This window comes from Gamsiella multidivaricata (assembly GCF_025024155.1).
Source record: "Gamsiella multidivaricata strain RSA 2152 chromosome Unknown BC939scaffold_59, whole genome shotgun sequence".
NCBI classification, from domain to species: domain Eukaryota; kingdom Fungi; phylum Mortierellomycota; class Mortierellomycetes; order Mortierellales; family Mortierellaceae; genus Gamsiella; species Gamsiella multidivaricata.
Window position 1 is genome coordinate 93,688 of NW_026251767.1, and position 24,536 is coordinate 118,223.

Genomic DNA, 24,536 nt, shown 5'->3' on the forward strand with positions numbered 1-24,536 from the left:
CCTTGGGAAGCCAGGTCGTCCTTGGTCTCTCCACCCAACCCCATCACCTCCAGCGCCCATTCCCCCCAGACATACTTCATGGCCGTCACAACACGCAAGAAAGCTGCCCCAGCAGCAGCAACAAAGAAAGCCGCTGCCGCTCCGAAGAAGCTTGCAGCAAAGCGTACAGCAACGAAGGCCCAGGCTGAACCACAATCGGCGGAGGAAGAGTCAGAGTCAGAGGAAGAAGGCCAGGATAGTGAAGAGGAAGGTGATAGCGAGGACGAAGAGGGGGAGGAGGAGGAGTCAGAGGATGAGGCGATGGACGCTACGGACGAGAGCAGCGACGAAGAAACATTCAAAATCCATACCCCCAAGGCCTCTACACAAACCAAGGTCGCGCCAGCTGCTCTACCTACCGTGGCATACGAAGACGATAGCGAGGAGGATGACAGTGATGCAGCACCTGAGGCAGAGTCATTGTCAAATGCCAAAGCCAAAGTTTTGAGTGCCCAGGATAAAGAGCAGTCGTTCTTGTCAAAGTAAGGATAGCGGTCAGAGCTTAGTTCAGCGGGTCAATTGAACTTGATCTGGTATTGTCTCTAACCCCGTTGCCTCTGTACTTTCATTTCTTTGTGGCATTACTCCATTATAGGGTTCAAGCAGAGCAAAAGGCAAAGCGAGTTGAGCGGGAGACAAAACTGAAGGCACAAAAGGAGCTGTCGAAAAAGAAGACGAGCGTAAAGGCACAGGAACCAAAGAAGAACAAAGATGGAGAAGAGTCAAAAACAACAAAGTCAGGACTTCCAACGATGCTACCCATGGATATCCTTGAGTCAGTCGTACAGATGGATGCTCAGGGGTCATCCAGTACTCAGGGATCATTAAAGGCGAACGACAAAAAGAGGAAACACATGAGGCCAGAAGACTTTGCATTGATGGAGCTGGAGGCTGAGTTGAAGGCTGAGACCCAAAAGAGGAAGAAGGCTGAGAAAATCCAAAGGAATGTTGGGTAAGTCACCTTCGAGTCGTTGTGCTTCAGAGTGTCTCGCTCGCGTTCCTTGTAAGAAACTGGGCGAAAATCTTCCTCTTTATGCTAACAGCTGATGTTTTTCTCAACGATGTGTGTTAGACCCGTCACTGTCAAGGTCTTGGAGCGATTACACTTGGCCAAGGGCCATGCAATCCCGGAGACGATTGTGGATTTTAGGAAACAGCATTTTTACGGAGCAAAGGTTCAGCGTAAAGACGCAGTTCTTAACCTGTCGCAAAGGAACAACAGCGCTGCATCGAAGTTCAATCGACGCAAGTAAACCCTGTTTACACCATTCCAGCGGCACTTTTGTATTTTGGCATCACATTCATCGTTATTATTCAAAATAAAAGCATCTTAAACATTTAAAACAGTTGCCTGTGAAGGATGCGATGGCCTTATTTATTATCTATACGCCTTTTCGTATTTTCCTTTGTGCCTAATGTTTGGTTTAGCGTTGATGATATTCCCCTTGATGATTATTGTACATTTCCGCCCTGTATTCCCCCATATTGCTTCACAGCACAACCTCCCGCCAAAGTACAGAGTCTGGATTCAACGCCTTGAAGAGCTCCAGGTCGAAGATCTGGCCAGTTCCCTCTGGGTTGTCCCGCATGAGCCGCTGGCACATCTTGTCAATAGCAATGACCGACAGCACTGTCTGGATATAAGCATCGATCATGTCGTCAACGCCGAGGCCGAGCTGGTTAAAATCTTTGCGATCCATGAGCAACAATCTTGCGGCTTCAGTGCTCCATTCGCCGGTGGGCGACTTGACCGACAAGTTCGTACCCAGCATCTCCCATGAGGTTGTTGCGGGGTCGTCTTCCAGGTAGCGGATCAAGGGCTTGCGAGCGCGGCGTGCGTAAATACAAATCGGGCGGAATCCGTCTTTGTTACCGGCCACCATCATGCGCAGGTCTGTCACGAACGTATTGTTCTTCTTGTTGGGGATCGTACCGACGTGGTAGAACTTGCCGTGCCGGGTCATTGAGGACCAAGAGGCGTTTCCGACCAGAGACTGGACAATGTATTTGTCATAATGCTGGGGCGTGTCCATGAACTCTTGCAGTTCCTGTTTGTTAGTGATTGTGTAAACGCCCTGGCCTAGTTCATAAGAAATCATACCCGTGTAAGTGTTCTGGCGTGGCAGCGATATTCCATACTTAAGCGAGGAAACTGCGATCCAGCTGCTTACCAGCATTTGAATAAGGCACCTTGACGACAGCATGGCCACCCATGCTGTCCAACCACAAGGGGATCTCATTCTTAGTAACGTTGTTGATCGTCTCTGGGACACGAACGTGCAGACCGGAATCTGCCAGCTCTGCATTAAAGAATTCGTATGCCTTGGCAGCCATCATCTTATTGCGGCCTCCTGCCAAGCATGCCACTGTCTGGTTCATAACAACGGTTTTGGTATACAAGGGGAAACGGTTCCAGGGCTTCTGTGTAACATATCGGAAGCATGCTCTAATTGAGTGCCACTCTAAAGTTCACAACATAGAAACGATATCTCTGTCAGACGTAGGGCAGTAGAATGGGTACACCACATCGCAGCAGAAGCCATTCGATTGTCCATTGAGCGTACCCTTCTTGTTGTCGCGGATATGCATAACGCGGTCAACCCACTTGACTGGGGGATCTTGGTCGTACTCATAAAACTCGACGAGCCACACTTTCTCCTTCATGACCTCTGCCAAAGTCGAGGCATATCCGCTAGCCTCCATCATGTTCTTGTCGCAAACGACAGCTAGACCTCCCAGGGACTTGTCAGCCTTGTCGATCATGTCCTTGAATGCGGACTCAAGCACCAAACGGTATCCACCATGCTCCTAAAAAGCACGCAATCAACAATCCGTATATCAGACCTCAGTGACGTAAGGACGTTATTAGGCCTATGGAAAGCTAAGCGTTCTTTGCTCGGGATAGTTACGTACATCTGATTCGGACAGAAGAGGCATCGACTTTTGGCCAGAAGGGCACGAATTAGTCTCGACGATAATCATCTGACGATGGCCCGATGCAGTCGTTACATTGAACAGATCAGAACCTATTGTCCCCGTCGGATTGAATTCAAAAGTAGGAAAAGAAACGCGTTAATTAATCTGCATGGGAAAACAATTTCACTCTGCCCATTTCATCCGCGCTGCGCTTGCGATCCCCATTTTTATCTGCGCAAGATACGCACGATGGTTGATTAGGAGGCGCGTATCGCGAACTCTTTTTTTTTTTGTTTGTTTGCGTCCAGCATGCAGGGTGACACGAACTCTTTTTTTAGCCGTCCGCTTTCTCAGCCAGTGCAGTCTTCAGTTTGTGCTTTCCATAGAAAACGGTTGAAACAAACACGTTCGACCACGCTCGCACCCCAAGATCAATCCAACAAGGAAAAAAGTAGGATTGCATGATAACGACGTAAAACCGAGGGGAAACACTTGCCTGCCCACTGAAAATGCTTGGGGACATAGTCGAGACACTTGCGGAGCACTTCCTCGTTCACCTGGGGGTTTAGATGCATATATCTGGCGATGATCCGCTCGTTACCCAACGAAAAGAAGTAGCCGACCATGGGATGGATCTGAGCGTTTAGGACCCGTGGATAAAAATGCTTCTCTGGTTCAAAATGCTCGTTCGTAACCTGGTGACCATCGGGCGTGGTCTTCTTGGGCTTGGGCTCCAGATAGATGTCGCTGATCTTTTGGGCGGCTAGAGAAATAGCTGCGAGGTTGTTGGCTAGAGCCGCATCTTCGTCCAGCTCGCCGTTGTTACTGGCACCGCTGCCACTTGAAACATGGTCACCGCTGTTTCCACCAAGATTGGCAACATTGGTGCTGGTGAGGGGACCAACGCTGGCGGTCGAGTCGCTCGAGCCTCTACCCTGGCGGCGGGTGCCATTTGACGCACTTGTGCTTCCGAGATACTGGTCCAGCTTGGAGGCAATCGATCCAGCCATGGAGGACAGCTCGCTCTTGGAAATGGATCCGCCTGGGGTCAGTGATCCACCGCCGCGATTCTTTGGGACGGGAATAGGAGCCGTGGCGGCAAAGGCGGCGTCGAGAGGAGGGGTGGTGTTTCCGTCGGCCAGGAAGTGGGATGAACCCTTGACGACTTGATCCGGATACAAGGGTCCCAGAGAATTCTTGGCCGTGTTAACAGCGGACGAACCAGCGAGGGTGTTCATGTGAATTAAGAGGGTGGATTCTGCAGATAAACTTTAATTTCTAGGAAGAGGGGGGGAAATTAATAAGAGATGCGACACAGACAAAAGGATGAGGAGGAATGAGAATGAGGATGGGGGAACGCCAGAGAATGAAGACACAGAAGGCAGGGAGGAGATGGGGAAGGATGGAGGGATGGAAGGAAAGGAGGAAAAGGCGAAGAGGACGAGCAGCCAGAGAGACATTCGCTTTTATTCCTGTGCATAGAACGGCTGCTTACTGCTGTAGCAGCCGGCCGCCAGTGGCAGCAGGCCTTGGATGGAAATGCAACGCCTTTTTTTTTTTTTTTCTGCATCCACGCACCAGCAGCTCATTTTGTTTACCGCCAAGTCGACCTTCTCTCCACCCTGTCCACCAATCAATCCGATCACGCTCGTCAGCACTCCATGCTGCACCGTCCTGATAGGGAGCAGCAACAATTCAAATGGAACAGAAAGCGGCACAGTATGCAGCAAAAACAGAAAGGAAAAAACGTGCTGCATGAAGAAAATTATATGCGTCGGAGGGCTGTACGTCTACTATCCCCACCTGAGATACCACACAGTACACGGAATAGGAGGGCCGAATGAGATAGACACGGCCAGATATGCTGCATTCGCGAGCTCCTGATTTGGTCTCTCTTTAACTGCATCTCATTTGACATTCTCAACATGTTCACCCCAAGCAAAAAGACCTTTGCTCAACTGAACTCACCTGTGTGGGTCTTTTTCTTGGCTAGGAAAGATTCCACAGACTACAGTTGAGGTGTTCTTTCCTGGGATCGTATTAGATGAAGGCGATTTGAAGGACGGATTCCAAGATGATGTAGAGAGTGATAGGACAGAAAGCGAATAAAGATAGTGCGAGAGAAAAGGAATAATCAAAAGTCGAGCAGGCTGAGATGCAAAGGCGCACTCTGTGTGTCCTTTTGTTTAAAATGAACAGCAAACAAGGCGAAACGGGTCTTTTTCACAAACAGCAGAAGGGGCCCGTACGTGTGGTAGACAACGTGCCAATCTGCCTGGCCTTCTTGGATAAGTGGTTTCTGAACTTTTTACACATCAAAGTGTGTTTGCGAGCGCGAATGAAATCGATTGCAGCGGCAGCATGGGGTTTACCTGTGGGCAGCAGAAGCACACACCAAAAAAGGGGGGCTGTGTAAGCCATGCACCACCCCCGAACCCTGAGAACGCAGACAGAGAGACACATGCACCCGAATGTGTAGACTATAGTCTACGACAGCTGCACTCGCTTGCCTTTTCCTACTCCTATTGCCTCGCTTTCTCTGCTGTATGCTTCCTACGATGCAGATGGCTGCAGACATGAGGTTTGGCCAATCAAAATCCTGTAGTTCTATATGACGGCCACGACCCCCCATTAGTTAGGCTTCAGTCGTGCAAGGACGTGCTGCTTTCGGCGCTGATTGTACGCAATGGCGTGTGCTCGTAGTCTCCCTGTCGACTTTGCCTTCTTATTTTGTCTTGTCTTGTCTACAGTAATGGTGGAGTGTTGATCCCCTTTACCCGACGTTCCTCGCTACAGGTTCAGTGATTTGATCCTTTTTTTTTCTGTCATAAACAATTGGTGGCGAACAATGATTCACCACTCTAGTCTTGACCAAATCCCTACACGAAGGCGTACTTCACCTTCACACTCACATAATTACTGGACTTATAATACAATCTATATTCGTAATGGCCACATTTATTGCAAAGTACTTCCTGCCTACATATACAGGAGTCCAGAAATAAATGAAGGACCGTTCCACGATGACATATATTGGCGAGGGTTGCACAGGGCCATGGCGAAGAAGAAAAATACCATGCTCGCTCTTCGCTAATACTTAGTTCTTTATTGTTTCCTGTCACTAACTGCCACTACCGCCTTCCCTCTCCAGAATTAACAGACCATAGCAAACCCTGGCTTGAGCGAGAGACATGATCAGCAACTCCGAGATCCGCTGACCAGTAAAACGCCAGCATCGCTACTCGATTGGATATCAAGGCCGAATAGCATTTTATCCTTTGGAGGGTCGTTTAATTGCCGTTCAAGAACGCCGAATATACTGTCAATGGCGACGAAATCGTGCAGTTTATGATAGACGACAACTTTGAAGAGTAAGGACCGCAAGCAACCCTAGGTTAACCTGCAATGCAGCAGTGCGATCCCCATTAAGAGAAGACAGATGAACAGCATCTGACATTGACCTTTTTGTTTATACTATAGCCTCATCCCACTGAGAATCAGCTATGTTCCAGGTGTCGTTCTCGATGTGATCATGAAGAGTGCCGAGGAAGGTGCATCTGCGCCGTTAGAGACCTCCTCACCCTCTCAAGGTATTGTGGGACACATACCCCCTGTGAGCGAGGGCTCGATGGTGCTTGTCGTAGAGCTGCATAGATATACCGACCTCTCCATCGCAGCCAAGGGCACCGCAGTCAAGGACACCACGACCAAGGTCCTTGCCGTTCAGTCCGTCGAAAGGACCGTAATAACGCAGCAGTCTCTTCAAGAGTACTTCCAACACTACCAGTCCTACCTCAAAAGCAACGTCTCCGGCCAACCTATTCAGGCAGCGAGCATCAAGGACACAATGAAGGAGCGGTTCGGTCTTCTAGATACGCAATTACAGTCCAACTACATCTTCCAGGTCTACACTCTACAAATCCAACAGCAGGTCCTTAATCAACTGGCCCTTCTCCAAAATTACGTCTAGGGTATCCACACCCAGACATACGAGCTTCACCAATACCCGATCCCTCGAGTGTTCGTCATCCTTCCAAAACCCATGCGACGCAGAGACAAGCTCAACAGATCCTTCTCCAAGCAGTTCCACTTGTCCTGTGCGAGTGTGGCAAACATGCCATGACGGAGGGAAGCAACATCCCGCATGAGACGCACCTGACCAAGCATGAGGGATACGGTATTGAGCAACCAAACGAGTTCTTTAAGAGATACGGATCTCATATCCTGACGATCATGAAACTGCTCAAGTATGGATGCACTGCCGCCTGTGTTGCTGTCCCGCCCCTCGCTCTATTCAACCTTACAGGCGAAATCGAAACTGTCAAGAAGAGTCTTGATGTCAGTGTGAGCACACTTGGGCCTCTAGTGGACGAAGCAATTGCGTATATCGAAAAATTGGGCAAGGACAATGCAGAACTTGACACAATACTCAGCAAGATGGATCTGAATGCGATCGAGGCGCTTGTGGGGGCGGATCGAAGGCAGTTGGAGTCGTTTCTACGCATCGACGACAAGGGGCATGACCTTGGCAATCTGTATTAGGTTGTTACTTCTGAAGGATATGTCAAATGGGTTTGCTTGGACCACTACCGTCAGCAACGCGGCGCCTCAAGGATGTCATCGAGGCTAGTGGTGCATATTACTATTTCGAGATTGGCTATGGTGATGTTATCCTCAGCTCTAGCATCATCGCCAAGCAGTTTTATGAAACACTGGTTAAGGCCCGTAGGACCCACTATCTCGTTGTTCGCTTAAAGTGGGATGGCACACTGAAAGATCTCCGTGTTCTGGAGGCTGCAATCAATCGAATCAACATATCTAAACTTTACATTCAGGCCATGGGAGATAAAGAACCTCTATTCGATGTCATCAATCGCGGTCGTCGCTATGATCCACTCCTACAACTAATGGCCAACGGATGGATCCAGAATATGGAGATCAACACAAGCGGTAGCTTTTACCGGCGTGTCAGCAAATCCTTCGTTATGACCCATCATCTCCGAAGACTTTGTATCGTATCCAGCTTTTTGCCAGGCGAACCACTGCCAAGCTCTTTGCTCGCGAGCATTCTCAAATACTGCCCAGCCTTGAAGGTGCTATATCACGATCGGCAACATACACGCTACGTTCAAGGAATTCAAGCGCGGAACATACATGTCTCCGAACCTTGAAAAGCTGTTCCTGAGGCGAGAAAAACACGCTATCCCCTTGGCTTTATGTCACGGTGCGATCCAGGCCGTGGACGCTGAGATTGACGCTCTTTGTCAGAGTTTAGCTCTGACAGTACTCCCCAAGAGGGCAACAGAGCAGCACCGTTAGTTATATATCTTTTTGGGACCAGCCTACCAGACTCCAATGATACAGTAGCTTCACATTAAATATGCATGCTTCATCGATGACTATGAATGCGGCATCTTGAGCACTTGCGTCGTTTAAATACGATGAAGTCCATGACCATAAGACCCCGACAAATATAATTTTATCATTAAGAGAGGTCGAAGGCCTCTTAATTTAATTTTTAATTAAGTACAAGGAGTGTCAGGCCGCGGCTCACGCCTCGGGTCTGACATGGCATAAAGTAATGCGCGGCTCCCTGCACCACCCTGACTCGTGGCCTCATCCTTCCCATCCTCGGTTCCAACGTTTTGATGGCGAAGGAGTAGCTTGTCGCGTTCGTTCCATGCTTCCTCTTTGCCTTCTTTTTGCCTGAAACTCAAGTGGAAGAAAGCGAGTTGAGTGGTCGGATGGCCGCTGCCTTATTTTCTCGCGCGTGTCTCTGCTCCAGTTCTTTGGCGGCGAATGGACAGCTTGTCGCATTCGCTTGAATTGATCCCTGGTCCCTTTCGGCTATTTTTTTTTTTTTTTTTTTTTGTTGGCATTGTGCGTGTCTGCGCCAACGTCTTGGGTGCGCGTCATGGTCGGTCTACTCGATCTGCTCGCCCTATGCGACTCTTTTTTGTTCTCCACATTGGTAACCGTTCTCGCTTCGTTGTCTTTCCGCGCAATATTCATGTCTACTGCACCTCCTTTTTCGCACACCCTGTTCAGCTCGGTGTCTTCTTTTCTCTCCGCTGCGAAAGAGAGGTTGAGGATACTTTAATTTTGGAAGCTTTATCTTCTTACTGTGGGGGAACTTTAAGATCCATAATATGCCTAATAGTTTTTTCAATTCGCCTCTTAAACGCCACAGTCATCTCCAGCAAGTCTGCGAAACCGTAGACTGAAATTATGTTATCCGGGACAGCGCCAGTGTACACGCTGTACACCACGACGATGCCCTTTATGCATCGAGCTTCGAGGAACTCGACCTTGAGTCCCGAGAATATAATTCCATAGACACGCAGAGCATCAAGCTGGTCCGAGGACATCTCAGGGAGCTCTTGAATAATTTGGACGAGGGATCTGTAAAGAGCCTTCTCCAGTTTTTCCAAGTCTTCCTTGCGAGCTTTGTAGTTCGTGTTTCGATTTCCCTCCACAATTAGTAGATCCAGTTTATAGGAGCTGTGTGTGAGGATCGCGTCGTGCCGCACGGCTGGGTCTCCGTGGCTCGGTTGTGTCTTCCCGACATGGAATTCCGTACCCTCGATCCTCTGAAAGATGCCAAAGATCGGGCAATATATATATCCCATAAGCCATCCTTTCATAGGGTTTGCACTGATACATGTCGTGTCCCAATGTAAGCTCCTAAGAGCCACCATAATAAATAACACCAAAACAAGTCAGCGTTTTTTTCTATCGGATATCATTTCCATTCAACGCAATCATCAAGTTCGATTAGACACACATTTGATCCATGGCCATCCAGATAAACTCGATCTCAGCATTGAAGCCTTTCTCAGCATCTTTGGGTCGCATTCTGCCGAACATGTCAAGCAGGAGGTGGTGGAGCGAACTATTATTGGTGGCGTGTCTGAAGTTTTTCGCAGGAGGATTGATATCCTCCAGGTTGTCGTCCTCCAGTTTGTAAGCAGTGATTGTCGTCTGCAAACTGTTCCAGTTTTTGATGCTGGCATCCATTTGTTTTGGGGTTTTTGTAGCGCAGAATAACTTGTACTTCTGTATCTGGTTGTTCTGATTGCGCTCCCGTTCCTCATGCTCGTTCCGCTCGTTCCGCCTCCTCTACTCAGGGTAAACCGCAAGCTCCTCCCATCCTCTAAGTGCATTAGAGCGTCCAGAAGGTCCTTTTGCCTTATTTTCGGATGGTCGACTGTCATCACTCTCATATGTGCTGGAGTCACTCGCATCGTGAGACGAGACACTTCGCTAGAACACCCAGACAGTGGAATAATGGCTTTAGTCAGTATGATATGATCGACTTTAATTGAGGAATATCGTTTCGAATGGCACAAATGTCTAACGGCTTACCTTCGAGTCGATTTCAGGTGCTTCCTCAAGCTCCACGAGTTTAGGCTGAGGCTCTTGAAGATAACGCTCGCACAAACTGACAATCACGGTCGGTGTCCAGTAACCAGCCTTGAGGATCTGGAGGTTGCTTTGCCAGGATTCGAAAGCAACATCCACATCTAGGGTGGAGTCACTTTTCTTGAGGTGCATGAAGAATTCTGCAAAGCGCCAGTAAGAGCATATTGACGTCTTGAAGTAGTTGTGAACGTCGACATATCTTGATGGGGTCCAGCTAGTCAGCATTGTGGAAGGAATGTTTGAGAAATATGACTGTGACCAGAATCAATGAGAACAAGAGAGGGTAAATAGGTTATATGCCACAATGTTCGATGATGTGGAGGAGTGTTTGGTGATGTGAAGGAGTGATGCTCTACACGGAGCGCGCTTCTTGTATACCAGTTGTGGTGCTATGCCCATGTAAAGTGCCCAAGACTTAAAAGTAGTGATTCTCACCGGTGAACGGTTAACCACGATGAAGAGGTTTTTTCGCCGGCCGGTGAGTAAAGAAGTTCACCGGTGAGTTCCACATATGCATGGTGATAGCTGGTTCACTCACTGAATTCCACCAGAGTGGTGAAATAAATATATGCGGCCGACTCTTTGTTCGCCGGTGATAATCAATCACCTGTGTCCTGCAGAAAATATATTGCCCAAGGCTTAATTGACACCGTCCAATGCCCGAGTTCTGAAACTGATAGGTACCCCGTAGATGTGGTCTTTCTCCTCTCCTACGCTAATGATGATAACGCCATAAAAAACTCTGCGACGTACAGTCGAAACTGGTTTTTAGGCCGCATTCTCAAATGAAAACGCGGCCTAAAGCTTCAAAGTTATGGAGCCGATTTACATACGAAAACGGCTCCAAAAACCAATTTCGACTGCACTTATATTTGGACCATTCGTAGTCAGCAATTGCAGACCATTCTGACGTGTAGCAGTTGTAGCAGTAGCTGTGATTGAGCAGATAATGATTTATTCAAGAAAGCTGGATTCAATAAAAATACACAGTTTTTCAAAAAAAGACAATGAAGCAAAAAGAAAGCGCATTAGATCAAATAACAAAAGCACAGAAAACAACAACGAAATAGTAATAGAGAAAATTGAAAACAAACTGAAATGAAGACCAAGCAGAAGGATTTAAGGCTTCTTAAACAAAAAATTGGTCTTGGTATCTTGGGGAATGCTAAAGTTCGTTCGCAGAGGGTATTCGTAGTACGGGTCATGCTGTGCAAGATCAGGACAGTTCTTGGGTGGGAACTTGTTGATCGTCGCAATCAGCTCGTTGACGCGAAGTGGTTTCGTAATGTATTCATCCTAAAAGATTAAAAGAAACAGTAACTCCGTTAGCGAACTTGTCCATAAAGAAAATATGCTGCAGCAAAAAAAAACTAATAGATCGGAAGAACACCTACCATTCCAGCAGAAAGACATTTCTCTCGGTCGCCAATCATGGCGTGTGCTGTCAAGGCAATGATCGGCAGATGCTCGTTCTTGCCCTTCAAAAGCTCCAGCTTTCGAATCTCCTGCGTCGCCTCAAATCCTCCCATAATGGGCATCTGGACATCCATTAAAATCAGATCAAAGTGCTTAGTGTCGTAGCACTCGACAGCCATCTTGCCGTTCGATACAATCGTGACCTTGTGCCCGAACTTCTCAAGGATTCGAACTGCCAACTTCTGGTTGACAACATTGTCCTCGGCCAAGAGAATATGCAAGGGAATGGCGTGCTCAGCATCCGAGGGGAGGGCAGAAGCGGACTCGAATGCCGGCAAAAGCGCGTTCATCAAGTCGGGCAGTTGAACTGGTGGGTTGAAGTAACTGGCAATACCCAGCTCCTGACAGACCTTCATGCTGATATAAGGTGTCGTCATGGATAAAAGCACAATTGGCAGGAATCGAAGCATTCCAATCTCCTTAATCTTGCGGATATCTTTGACATTGTCAACAATGATCACATCAAACATGGACTTCTCCTGGGCCGATGTACTCGGGCCAGAAAGCGGGACAATTGCGGCGGCTTGTTCGAGCGATGCCACATGTGTGGCCTTGAACCTGAGCTCCTCCAGTGTTTTCATGACAGAGCGCGAAATGACTTCGTCGCGCATCGTACCCATGTAGAGGATGTGACGTCCAATATAGGGCTTTGTCTTCAAGTTGATTTGGTCCCAGGACATGGTACCTGTGTTGAACCGGACCGTGAAGAAGAACTGAGATCCTTTTCCGAACGTACTGTTGACCCAAAGATCACCTCCCATCAAAGTAACGAGACGCTTCGAGATGGATAGACCGAGACCAGTGCCACCGTACTTGCGCGTAGTCGAACCATCCGCCTGGCAGAAAGTGTCAAAGACAACCTCGATCTTGTCGCTCTGGATTCCAATACCCGTATCCGAGACACAGAACTGGAGCTCAACACCATTATCCGTCTTGTTTTTGCACACGCAGTCCAGGACAACACTTCCTTCTGTTGTAAACTTGATAGCGTTTCCGATGAGGTTGGTGATAACCTGGCGCAGTCGCAAAGGATCGCCGACAAGCTGATCTGGGAAATCATTGTGGACGTTGTAGATGAGATCAAGTTTCTTCTGGTGCGCCTTGACTGCGAGCGTCTTTAACACACCAAACGCCTGGGTTCGAAGAGAGAATGGAGCCTGCTCAATCGTCATTTTACCAGCCTCGACTGAAGACAAAAAAAAATCGTAAAACGACCATGGGATTAGTGCGCGGAGCAATTGTAGCTATATATCAAATTAAAAACTCAAGACAATTGCTCTTACTCTTGGAAATATCGAGGATATCATCAATAATGGTCAACAGAGAGTGGGCCAGATGACTGACAATCACCAAGTTCTCACGCTGCTGTCGAGTAAGTTCTGTCTCCAAGGTCAGACTGGTCATTCCAATAATACCGTTCATAGGAGTTCTAGGTAAGCAGAAAATACAGCGCATTAGCAATCCGAACCATCAACTACATTTTTGCGTACAATGTGAACGCAAAAATTTCCTTACCTGATCTCATGCGACATGTTAGCCAGGAACTCAGACTTTGAGCGGTTCGCCAATTCTGCTGCTTCACGAGCAGCAGTGTTCTTCTGGATACTCTCACGGAGATCATACACCATCTGGTTGATCTTGGTCTTAAGAGAGTCCATCTCACCCGAGGCCTCCACAGTGATGAATTGTGTAAAGTCACCATCGGTGGCGGCAGTTGAGATCGAGGCGAAAGCACGCACTTGCGCAGTCAAGTTGGAAGCCATGGTGTTGACGTTCGAAGTGATCTCCTTCCACGTTCCACGCACATCTTGGACCTGCGCTTGTACTCCCAACTTACCCTCAGTGCCGACCTCGCGCGCGACACGCGTCACCTCATTAGCGAACATCGATAGTTGATCCACCTACCAAAGACAAAAGCTCATTAGTTCTTCGCTTAGAAGTATCAAAGAATAAAGTGAATATGCAAGAGCATCGCCTTACCATCGAATTAATAGTGTTCTTCAGATCCAAGATTTCACCCTTGACGTTAACAGTAATCTTCTTGGTCAGGTCCCCGCGAGCGACGGCTTTACTGACGTCTGCAATGTCACGCACTTGAGTTGTGAGATTGGCTGCCATGGTATTCACGTTCTCAGTCAACTCCCTCCACGTACCACCAACGTCTTCAACCTCGGCCTGGCCGCCCAACCTGCCCTCAGTACCGACTTCACGAGCGACACGCGTAACCTCGGCAGCAAACGTCCTCAACTGTTCAACCATGGAGTTGACAGTCTTCTTCAACTCAGAGATCTCGCCTTGGGCCTCAACATCAATAGTCTTACTCAGGTCACCACAAGCGACTGCTGTCGTGACTTCGGCAATGGATCGGACTTGAGTTGTAAGATTGGAAGCCATGGTGTTGACGTTATCAGTCAACTCCTTCCAGGTACCATCAACGCCCTCAACCTCGGCCTGGCCACCCAACTTTCCTTCGGTGCCGACCTCGCGAGCGACACGCGTGACCTCGGCTGAGAAAGTGGACAGTTGGTCCACCTACAACATAGAAGACCTGAAATTAGACATCCGCACCATAGCCCAAGATACAACACATTTGAATACAATATACTGCCAGTTGTCACATACCATAATGTTGATCGTGTTCTTCAGGTCAAGAATCTCTCCCTTGGCGTCCACTGAGATCTTCTGGGTCAGGTCTCCCTTGGCGACGGCCTTGCTGACATCGGCAATATCACGCACCTGGGCTGTCAAGTTGGCGGCCATGGTATTCACGTTGTCAGTCAGTTCTTTCCAGGTACCATCGACACCCTCGACCTCGGCTTGACCACCCAGCTTGCCCTCAGTACCGACCTCGCGAGCGACACGAGTGACCTCGGCGGCAAACGTCCTGAGTTGTTCCACCATGGAATTTACGGTCTTTTTCAGCTCAGAAATCTCACCCTGGGCCTCAACATCAATCGTCTTGCTCAGGTCTCCGCAGGCGACGGCGGTGGTAACCTCAGCGATGGATCGCACTTGAGTCGTCAAATTGGCAGCCATCGTGTTGACATTGTCCGTAAGCTCCTTCCATGTTCCGCTCACATCCTTCACATCCGCCTGACCGCCAAGCTTTCCTTCCGTACCGACCTCGAGACTCACACGAGTTACCTCTGTCGCAAACTCTTGTAGCTGGTCGACCATGATGTTGATGGTATGCTTAAGGTCCATCATCTCTCCCTTGACCTCGACAGTGATCTTCTTGGTCAAGTCTCCACGAGCGACGGCTTTACTGACACTGGCAATATCACGCACCTGTGCTGTGAGATTGGCAGCCATGGTGTTGACATTGTCCGTGAGCTCCTTCCAGGTACCATCAACACCCTTGACATGCGCTTGACCTCCCAACTTACCCTCAGTTCCAACTTCACGGGCAACACGCGTGACCTCAGCAGCGAACGTCCTCAACTGTTCTACCATCGAGTTGACAGTCTTCTTCAGCTCAGAGATCTCTCCTTGAGCCTCAACATCAATGGTCTTGCTCAGGTCACCACAGGCGACGGCGGTGGTAACCTCAGCGATGGATCGTACCTGAGTTGTCAAGTTACTAGCCATGGTGTTGACATTGTCCGTCAGTTCCTTCCATGTTCCACTGACGTCTTTCACATCGGCCTGACCACCAAGCTTTCCTTCCGTTCCGACCTCGAGACTCACTCGGGTGACCTCGGTTGCGAATTCTTGGAGCTGGTCCACCATGATGTTGATGGTGTGTTTAAGGTCCATCATCTCTCCCTTGACCTCGACAGTGATCTTCTTGGTCAAGTCTCCACGAGCGACGGCCTTACTGACACTGGCGATGTCACGCACCTGCGTTGTCAAGTTCGCTGCCATGGTGTTGACGTTGTCTGTAAGTTCCTTCCAGGTACCGTCCACTCCCTTGACATGAGCCTGGCCTCCGAGTTTACCCTCGGTACCGACCTCTCGAGCGACACGAGTGACCTCGGCAGCAAATGTCCTCAGCTGCTCCACCATGGAGTTGACAGTCTTTTTCAACTCAGAGATCTCGCCTTGTGCTTCGACATCGATAGTCTTACTTAGGTCGCCACATGCGACAGCGGTAGTGACTTCGGCAATAGACCGCACCTGGGCCGTCAAATTGGCGGCCATGGTATTCACGTTGTCGGTCAGTTCTTTCCAGGTACCATCAACACCCTCAACCTCGGCCTGGCCACCCAACTTTCCTTCGGTGCCGACCTCGCGAGCGACACGCGTGACCTCGGCTGAGAAAGTGGACAGTTGGTCCACCTACAACATAGAAGACCTGAAATTAGACATCCGCACCATAGCCCAAGATACAACACATTTGAATACAATATACTGCCAGTTGTCACATACCATAATGTTGATCGTGTTCTTCAGGTCAAGAATCTCTCCCTTGGCGTCCACTGAGATCTTCTGGGTCAGGTCTCCCTTGGCGACGGCCTTGCTGACATCGGCAATATCACGCACCTGGGCTGTCAAGTTGGCGGCCATGGTATTCACGTTGTCAGTCAGTTCTTTCCAGGTACCATCGACACCCTCGACCTCGGCTTGACCACCCAGCTTGCCCTCAGTACCGACCTCGCGAGCGACACGAGTGACCTCGGCGGCAAATGTCCTGAGCTGCTCCACCATTGAGTTGACAGTCTTCTTGAGTTCTGAAATCTCACCCTGGGCCTCAACGTCGATAGTTTTGCTCAAGTCTCCGCAGGCTACAGCAGTGGTAACCTCAGCAATCGATCGTACCTGTGTCGTCAAATTGGCAGCCATGGTGTTGACGTTATCCGTGAGTTCCTTCCAGGTGCCATCGACGCCCTCGACCTCGGCCTGGCCGCCAAGGTTTCCTTCAGTTCCGACCTCGCGGGCGACACGGGTGACCTCAGCGGCAAACATCCTGAGCTGCTCCACCATGGAATTTACGGTTTTCTTAAGTTCAGAGATCTCTCCTTGGGCCTGTACGTCAATAGTCTTACTTAGATCTCCACAGGCAACAGCAGTGGTAACCTCAGCGATGGATCGTACTTGTGTAGTAAGGTTCGATGCCATGGTGTTGACATTGTCTGTTAATTCCTTCCAGGTTCCGCTCACATCCTTGACAACAGCTTGACCACCGAGTTTACCCTCGGTACCGACCTCAAGACTCACTCGGGTTACCTCAGTGGCGAATTCCTGAAGTTGATCCACCATGGTATTGATGGTATGCTTAAGATCCATCATCTCACCCTTAACTTCAACGGAAATCTTTTTGGACAAGTCACCCTTGGCGACGGCCTTACTGACGCTGGCAATATCACGCACCTGTGCTGTGAGATTGGCAGCCATGGTGTTGACATTGTCCGTGAGCTCCTTCCAGGTACCATCGACACCCTTGACATGAGCCTGGCCACCTAGTTTGCCCTCGGTTCCGACCTCACGAGCGACACGAGTGACCTCGGCGGCAAACGTCCTGAGTTGTTCCACCATGGAATTTACGGTCTTCTTCAACTCAGAGATTTCGCCCTGGGCCTCAACATCAATCGTCTTGCTCAGGTCTCCGCAGGCGACGGCGGTGGTAACCTCAGCGATGGATCGCACTTGAGTCGTCAAATTGGCAGCCATCGTGTTGACATTGTCCGTAAGTTCCTTCCATGTTCCGCTCACATCCTTCACATCCGCCTGACCGCCAAGCTTTCCTTCCGTACCGACCTCGAGACTCACACGAGTTACCTCTGTCGCAAACTCTTGTAGCTGGTCGACCATGATGTTGATGGTATGCTTAAGGTCCATCATCTCTCCCTTGACCTCGACAGTGATCTTCTTGGTCAAGTCTCCACGAGCGACGGCTTTACTGACACTGGCAATATCACGCACCTGGGTCGTCAAGTTCGCTGCCATGGTGTTGACATTGTCCGTGAGTTCCTTCCAGGTACCATCGACGCCCTTGACATGAGCCTGGCCACCTAGTTTGCCCTCGGTACCGACCTCACGAGCGACACGCGTGACTTCAGCGGCGAACGTCCTCAATTGTTCCACCATGGAGTTGACAGTCTTCTTCAACTCAGAGATTTCGCCTTGGGCTTCGACATCAATGGTCTTGCTCAGGTCTCCGCAGGCGACTGCAGTGGTAACCTCAGCAATGGATCGTACCTGCGTAGTAAGATTTGATGCCATGGTGTTGACATTGTCCGTCAACTCCTTCCAAGTTCCACTGACATCCTCGACAACGGCCTGTCCACCGAGTTTGCCCTCGGTACCGACCTCTAAACTGACACGACTGACCTCAGTTGCAAACTCCTGCAATTGATCCACCATGGTGTTGATAGTGTGCTTAAGGTCCATCATCTCTCCTTGGACCTCCACGGAAATCTTTTTGGACAAGTCACCCTTGGCGACGGCCTTACTGACGCTGGCAATATCACGCACCTGTGCTGTGAGATTGGCAGCCATGGTGTTGACATTGTCCGTGAGCTCCTTCCAGGTACCATCGACGCCCTTGACATGCGCTTGACCTCCCAACTTGCCTTCAGTTCCGACTTCACGGGCAACACGTGTGACCTCAGCAGCGAACGTCCTCAACTGTTCCACCATGGAGTTGACAGTTTTCTTTAGCTCTGAAATCTCTCCCTGCGCCTCGACATCGATCGTTTTGCTCAAGTCACCGCAGGCGACAGCGGTGGTGACTTGAGCAATCGATCGTACCTGGGTCGTCAAATTAGCGGCCATGGTGTTGACGTTGCCAGTGAGTTCCTTCCAAACTCCATCAACATTACGAACGTTTGCTTGTCCGCCCAGCTTTCCTTCAGTGCCGACTTCCAAACTGACACGACTGACTTCTGTGGCGAACTCCTGAAGCTGGTCCACCATGGTGTTGATGGTATGTTTGAGATCCATCATCTCTCCTTTAACCTCGACAGTGATCTTCTTGGATAGATCTCCTCTAGCAACAGCCTTACTGACGCTGGCAATATCACGCACCTGGGTCGTCAAGTTCGCTGCCATGGTGTTGACGTTATCCGTGAGTTCCTTCCAGGTACCATCGACGCCCTTGACATGAGCCTGGCCACCGAGTTTTCCTTCAGTTCCGACTTCACGGGCAACACGTGTGACTTCAGCGGCAAACGTCCGGAGTTGTTCCACCATGGAGTTTACGGTCAGCTTCAGCTCAGAGATTTCGCCCTGTGCTTCGACCTCAATCGTCTTGCTTAAGTCTCCGCAGGCGACTGCAGTTGTGACCTCGGCAATCGACCGTACTTGCGCCGTCAAGTTGGCAGCCATGGTGTTGACATTATCAGTCAGCTCCTTCCAAGTGCCATCAACGCCCTTGACTTCAGCCTGACCACCGAGCTTTCCCTCCGTGCCGACCTCGCGGGCAACACGTGTTACTTCTGCTGAAAAAGTGGACAGTTGGTCGACCTATGATAAAGAAGATTCGTAGTCAGTTATTTGCAACATAGATTAAGATACAACAAATGTAAAAACAGTATACCGCCCGCTTATACATACCATGATGTTGATCGTGTTCTTGAGATCGAGAATCTCTCCCTTGGCATCCACTGAGATCTTCTGTGTCAGGTCACCCTTAGCGACAGCTTTACTGACATTGGCAATGTCACGCACCTGTGTTGTCAGATTAGAAGCCATGGTATTGACGTTCTCAGTCAGTTCTCTCCATGTACCGCCGACGTCTTCAACCTCGGCCTGTCCTCCCAGTCGTCCCTCGGTTCCGACCTCACGGGCAACACGGGTGACTTCAGCAGCAAACGTCCTCAACTGTTCAACCATGGAGTTGACAGTCTTCTTCAGCTCAGAGATTTCGCCCTGTGCTTCGACCTCAATCGTCTTGCTCAAATCTCCGCAGGCGACTGCAGTGGTAACCTCGGCAATGGATCGGACCTGGGCTGTCAAATTAGCAGCCATGGTATTCACGTTATCGGTCAACTCTTTCCAAGTACCGTCGACGCCCTTGACATGCGCTTGACCTCCCAACTTGCCCTCAGTACCGACCTCGCGAGCGACACGCGTGACTTCAGCGGCAAACGTCCTGAGCTGCTCCACCATCGAGTTCACTGTCAGCTTTAGCTCAGAGATCTCTCCTTGAGCCTCAACATCAATGGTCTTGCTCAGATCACCACAGGCGACGGCGGTGGTAACCTCAGCGATGGATCGTACTTGTGTCGTCAAATTGGCAGCCATCGTGTTGACATTGTCCGTCAGTTCCTTCCATGTTCCACTGACGTCTTTCACATCGGCCTGACCACCAAGCTTTCCTTCCGTTCCGACCTCGAGACTCACTCGGGTGACCTCGGTTGCGAATTCTTGGAGCTGGTCCACCATGATGTTGATGGTGTGTTTAAGGTCCATCATCTCTCCCTTGACCTCGACAGTGATCTTCTTGGTCAAGTCTCCACGAGCGACGGCCTTACTGACACTGGCGATGTCACGCACCTGCGTTGTCAAGTTCGCTGCCATGGTGTTGACGTTGTCTGTAAGTTCCTTCCAGGTACCGTCCACTCCCTTGACATGAGCCTGGCCTCCGAGTTTACCCTCGGTACCGACCTCTCGAGCGACACGAGTGACCTCGGCAGCAAATGTCCTCAGCTGCTCCACCATGGAGTTGACAGTCTTTTTCAACTCAGAGATCTCGCCTTGGGCCTCAACATCGATAGTCTTCCTCAGGTCTCCACAAGCGACAGCGGTAGTAACTTCGGCAATAGACCGCACCTGGGCCGTCAAATTGGCGGCCATGGTATTCACGTTGTCGGTCAGTTCTTTCCAGGTACCATCAACACCCTCAACCTCGGCCTGGCCACCCAACTTTCCTTCGGTGCCGACCTCGCGAGCGACACGCGTGACCTCGGCTGAGAAAGTGGACAGTTGGTCCACCTACAACATAGAAGACCTGAAATTAGACATCCGCACCATAGCCCAAGATACAACACATTTGAATACAATATACTGCCAGTTGTCACATACCATAATGTTGATCGTGTTCTTCAGGTCAAGAATCTCTCCCTTGGCGTCCACTGAGATCTTCTGGGTCAGGTCTCCCTTGGCAACAGCCTTGCTGACATCGGCAATATCACGCACCTGGGCTGTCAAGTTGGCGGCCATGGTATTCACGTTGTCAGTCAGTTCTTTCCAGGTACCATCGACACCCTCGACCTCGGCTTGACCACCCAGCTTGCCCTCAGTACCGACCTCGCGAGCGACACGAGTGACCTCGGCGGCAAACGTCCTGAGCTGCTCCACCATTGAGTTGACAGTCTTCTTGAGTTCTGAAATCTCACCCTGGGCCTCAACGTCGATAGTTTTGCTCAAGTCTCCGCAGGCTACAGCCGTGGTAACCTCAGCGATAGATCGTACTTGGGTCGTCAAGTTGGCAGCCATGGTGTTGACGTTATCAGTCAACTCCTTCCAGGTACCATCAACGCCCTCAACCTCGGCCTGGCCACCCAACTTTCCTTCGGTGCCGACCTCGCGAGCGACACGCGTGACCTCGGCTGAGAAAGTGGACAGTTGGTCCACCTACAACATAGAAGACCTGAAATTAGACATCCGCACCATAGCCCAAGATACAACACATTTGAATACAATATACTGCCAGTTGTCACATACCATAATGTTGATCGTGTTCTTCAGGTCAAGAATCTCTCCCTTGGCGTCCACTGAGATCTTCTGGGTCAGGTCTCCCTTGGCGACGGCCTTGCTGACATCGGCAATATCACGCACCTGGGCTGTCAAGTTGGCGGCCATGGTGTTGACGTTATCGGTCAGCTCCTTCCAGGTACCATCGACACCCTCGACCTCGGCTTGACCACCCAGCTTGCCCTCAGTACCGACCTCGCGAGCGACACGAGTGACCTCGGCGGCAAATGTCCTGAGCTGCTCCACCATTGAGTTGACAGTCTTCTTGAGTTCTGAAATCTCACCCTGGGCCTCAACGTCGATAGTTTTGCTCAAGTCTCCGCAGGCTACAGCAGTGGTAACCTCAGCAATCGATCGTACCTGTGTCGTCAAATTGGCAGCCATGGTGTTGACGTTATCCGTGAGTTCCTTCCAGGTGCCATCGACGCCCTCGACCTCGGCCTGGCCACCAAGGTTTCCTTCAGTTCCGACCTCGCGGGCGACACGGGTGACCTCCGCAGCGAAGGTTCGCAATTGGTCCACCATGGTGTTCATAGTCTCCTTGAGATCCAGAATCTCGCCCTGGACTGGCACACTAACCTTCTTGGTGAGGTCACCGCAGGCCACAGCTTTGCAGACTGTCGCAATGTCTCGCATCTGGCCAGTCAAATTCGAGGCCATAAGATTTACATTGTCCGTCAATTCTTTCCAGGTTCCGCTGACGTCTTTGACATGCGCTTGTCCGCCCAGCTTTCCTTCAGTGCCGACTTCCAAACTGACACGACTGACCTCTGTGGCGAACTCCTGCAGCTGGTCCACCATGGTGTTGATGGTATGTTTGAGATCCATCATCTCTCCTTTAACCTCGACAGTGATCTTCTTGGACAGATCTCCTCTAGCGACAGCCTTACTAACACTCGCAATATCACGCACCTGCGTCGTCAAGTTAGCAGCCATGGTGTTGACGTTCTCTGTCAGCTCCCTCCACGTACCACCAACGTCTTCGACCTCGGCCTGACCGCCCAATTTGCCCTCAGTACCGACCTCACGAGCGACACGAGTGACCTCTGCAGCGAACGTCCTGAGCTGTTCCACCATGGAATTTACGGTCTTCTTCAGCTCCGAAATCTCACCCTGCGCCTCAACATCAATCGTTTTACTCAAGTCTCCACAGGCGACGGCAGTGGTAACCTCGGCAATCGACCGCACTTGCGCTGTAAGGTTGGCAGCCATGGTGTTGACATTGTCGGTCAGCTCCTTCCAAGTACCATCTACGCCTCTCACGCGTGCCTGTCCGCCCAGTTTGCCTTCTGTTCCGACTTCGTGAGCGACTCGAGTGACCTCGGACGAGAACGAACGAAGATGATCAACTACACGGACCCAAAATTGCCATCAAAGAAAACAATGAGTATATACCACGTGTAGTATTTTCCGCATGAACAAAAAAAAAAAAGTGGATATTACACGTCAGTTCGAAAGAAGGTTAGAAAGCGAGTTATTAGGACCAAGGATGGTTCTGTGATGACAAAAGAATCCCAGAAGACAGTTGTCAAGCCTACGGGTTTACTTACCCATGGTGTTAATAGTGGTTTTCAGAACGAGGGTTTCTCCCTTAGCATCCACCTTGATCTTACGACTGAGATCACCGTGAGCCACAGCTGTGCAGACAGAGGCGATATCACGGACCTGCTCCATGTGGTCTGCTGTCATGGTGTTCAGATGAGTGACAAACTCCTTCCAGATACCGCGATCGTCCTCCATGTTGGCTTGCACACCAAGCTTGCCCTCAACTCCTTGAGCAGCGACCTGAATGACCTCCTCCGTAAACTTGGATAGCTTAGTTACCATTTCGTTGATAGAGATGTTCAACGCAGACTGGTGACAAGCGTTGTTGTGACACTCTATCCGAACACCAAGGTCTCCTCGGACGACGGCTGCTGCCACCAGGGCACATTGGTGAATACATTGAGCGCAGGGAACGGTTCCAGCTGCTGCTGCTGTCGTTGTCGATATGGCCACGGCGGAGCTGTCGAGGCTTGTTGGAGAGCAAAGAGGAGAGGAGCGCAGATCTTTTGAGGATGCAACGGGGGGCGAAGTTGACGCAGTGATGGATGAAGAGATGAAGGTCTGACCGTGCCCAGAGGCCTGACCATTCAAATCCGTAGGTTGGACGAAGCAAACAGATCCATTATCGGTGGCATCGATTGAGTGTGCTGCTGAAGCCGAGGCAGCCAACCTAGGTTGGACCGGGATGTTTGAAGGGCTTACGGGCAACAGGGTATGGATGGACCTTGCTTGCGATAGCGTCTGCATTGGGTACAGTGGCCGCTCCTGCTGTATGCTTGTATTGGTCGGAGGATGGTTGACGAACTCCCAATTACCCTCGTTCCACCTGGAGGAGGCTGGGATGGGAGGTGAGAGCGAATCAACGGGCGGTGTAAGGATGGGAGGAGCGAGAGTGATATCCGAAACAAGTGAGTTAACGGGTTGGAGGGTCTTGATGTATCTGTTGTGTTTTGCGAGCTCATTCTCCAGTCTGAACATCTTTTGAACGACCCGCTGTAAGGAGGCATCGACCTTCTGGATATAATGTGGTGTGGAGGCATCGACAAAGTCGAGTGGCAATGGGTTTGGAGAGACAAACGACTGTGAGACAGGGTCGAGGTCCTTGTCCTGGACGAGTAAGTCCAGGACAACGCCTACGTGACAGATATATGCCTCTGCCAGCGTAGACATTGTTTAAGTAGGGGGAAGAAGTGAAGGTCGAGGAAGAAGAGGAGGGAGGGAAAGAGAATAGGAAAGAAAGAGGGGAAAGGGGGGATAAAGGTCCTTTGGCTCCTGGGTCCCCTGGGGCTGCTTCCTTTTGCAGAAAGTCCAGCTGGTGGCGATAATGGCTCTTTTGTGGATGGATCCCGTCACTCTAAGCGCACTCTTTCGAGCGGAAGGGGCTCAATTGGCTGTTGAGATGGATAATGGATAACAATTAACAACAGGGAATGTGGGTGGCAAACGAGGGGTATGGCAGCCAAGTCGATATGTGCAGTGTGTGTATGTGTGAAGTGTTGATG

The 24,536-nt window shown here is 50.2% G+C and overlaps 7 protein-coding genes across 7 annotated transcripts; 4 read left to right on the forward strand and 3 right to left on the reverse strand.

Annotated features, from left to right (window-relative positions):
• The first annotated feature begins 12 nt into the window (after positions 1 to 12).
• On the forward strand, positions 13 to 1,364 carry BC939DRAFT_459720 (uncharacterized protein). The gene is made up of 3 exons (XM_051556770.1): positions 13 to 521; positions 635 to 991; positions 1,112 to 1,364. Exons 1-3 carry the CDS (start codon positions 79 to 81, stop codon positions 1,290 to 1,292), a joined length of 981 nt encoding a protein of 326 aa, XP_051409475.1. The 5' UTR covers positions 13 to 78; the 3' UTR covers positions 1,293 to 1,364.
• Positions 1,365 to 1,390: 26 nt separating this feature from the next.
• Positions 1,391 to 4,388, reverse strand: BC939DRAFT_531145 (uncharacterized protein). The gene is made up of 5 exons (XM_051561601.1): positions 3,452 to 4,388; positions 2,953 to 3,065; positions 2,604 to 2,847; positions 2,211 to 2,501; positions 1,391 to 2,119 (listed from the first exon to the last, which is right to left on the reverse strand). The coding sequence occupies exons 1-5, from the start codon at positions 4,191 to 4,193 to the stop codon at positions 1,530 to 1,532; spliced, it is 1,980 nt and encodes a 659-aa protein (XP_051409476.1). The 5' UTR covers positions 4,194 to 4,388; the 3' UTR covers positions 1,391 to 1,529.
• A 1,915-nt stretch (positions 4,389 to 6,303) lies between these two features.
• On the forward strand, positions 6,304 to 6,925 carry BC939DRAFT_505609 (uncharacterized protein; the record flags this gene model as incomplete). The annotated part of the gene is made up of 2 exons (XM_051560682.1): positions 6,304 to 6,326; positions 6,436 to 6,925. 2 exons carry the CDS (start codon positions 6,304 to 6,306, stop codon positions 6,923 to 6,925), a joined length of 513 nt encoding a protein of 170 aa, XP_051409477.1.
• Positions 6,926 to 7,074: 149 nt separating this feature from the next.
• Positions 7,075 to 7,497, forward strand: BC939DRAFT_505610 (uncharacterized protein; the record flags this gene model as incomplete). Its single annotated transcript, XM_051560683.1, has 1 exon — positions 7,075 to 7,497. The coding sequence occupies one exon, from the start codon at positions 7,075 to 7,077 to the stop codon at positions 7,495 to 7,497; it is 423 nt and encodes a 140-aa protein (XP_051409478.1).
• Positions 7,498 to 7,523: 26 nt separating this feature from the next.
• On the forward strand, positions 7,524 to 8,274 carry BC939DRAFT_505611 (uncharacterized protein; the record flags this gene model as incomplete). The annotated part of the gene is made up of 2 exons (XM_051560684.1): positions 7,524 to 7,970; positions 8,089 to 8,274. 2 exons carry the CDS (start codon positions 7,524 to 7,526, stop codon positions 8,272 to 8,274), a joined length of 633 nt encoding a protein of 210 aa, XP_051409479.1.
• Positions 8,275 to 9,074: 800 nt separating this feature from the next.
• On the reverse strand, positions 9,075 to 10,840 carry BC939DRAFT_495125 (uncharacterized protein; the record flags this gene model as incomplete). The annotated part of the gene is made up of 3 exons (XM_051559630.1): positions 10,813 to 10,840; positions 10,321 to 10,591; positions 9,075 to 9,425 (listed from the first exon to the last, which is right to left on the reverse strand). The coding sequence occupies exons 2-3, from the start codon at positions 10,507 to 10,509 to the stop codon at positions 9,075 to 9,077; spliced, it is 540 nt and encodes a 179-aa protein (XP_051409480.1). The 5' UTR covers positions 10,510 to 10,591; positions 10,813 to 10,840.
• A 656-nt stretch (positions 10,841 to 11,496) lies between these two features.
• On the reverse strand, positions 11,497 to 24,204 carry BC939DRAFT_505613 (uncharacterized protein; the record flags this gene model as incomplete). Its single annotated transcript, XM_051560685.1, has 11 exons — positions 11,497 to 11,673; positions 11,772 to 13,039; positions 13,137 to 13,282; positions 13,369 to 13,754; positions 13,834 to 14,385; positions 14,476 to 16,131; positions 16,222 to 19,257; positions 19,348 to 20,727; positions 20,818 to 21,369; positions 21,460 to 22,838; positions 23,040 to 24,204. 11 exons carry the CDS (start codon positions 24,202 to 24,204, stop codon positions 11,497 to 11,499), a joined length of 11,697 nt encoding a protein of 3,898 aa, XP_051409481.1.
• Positions 24,205 to 24,536: the final 332 nt, after the last annotated feature.

Coding starts and splice junctions, on each gene's coding strand:
- BC939DRAFT_459720 (XM_051556770.1), top strand. CDS start 79: ATGGCCGTCACAACACGCAAGAAAGCTGCCCCAGCAGCAGCAACAAAG. Junction 522..634: donor GAGCAGTCGTTCTTGTCAAA/GTAAGGATAGCG, acceptor ACTCCATTATAG/GGTTCAAGCAGAGCAAAAGG. Junction 992..1,111: donor AAAATCCAAAGGAATGTTGG/GTAAGTCACCTT, acceptor GATGTGTGTTAG/ACCCGTCACTGTCAAGGTCT.
- BC939DRAFT_531145 (XM_051561601.1), bottom strand. CDS start 4,193: ATGAACACCCTCGCTGGTTCGTCCGCTGTTAACACGGCCAAGAATTCT. Junction 3,066..3,451: donor CAAGCATTTTCAGTGGGCAG/GCAAGTGTTTCC, acceptor CGGGGACAATAG/GTTCTGATCTGTTCAATGTA. Junction 2,502..2,603: donor TATCCGCGACAACAAGAAGG/GTACGCTCAATG, acceptor TGTGAACTTTAG/AGTGGCACTCAATTAGAGCA.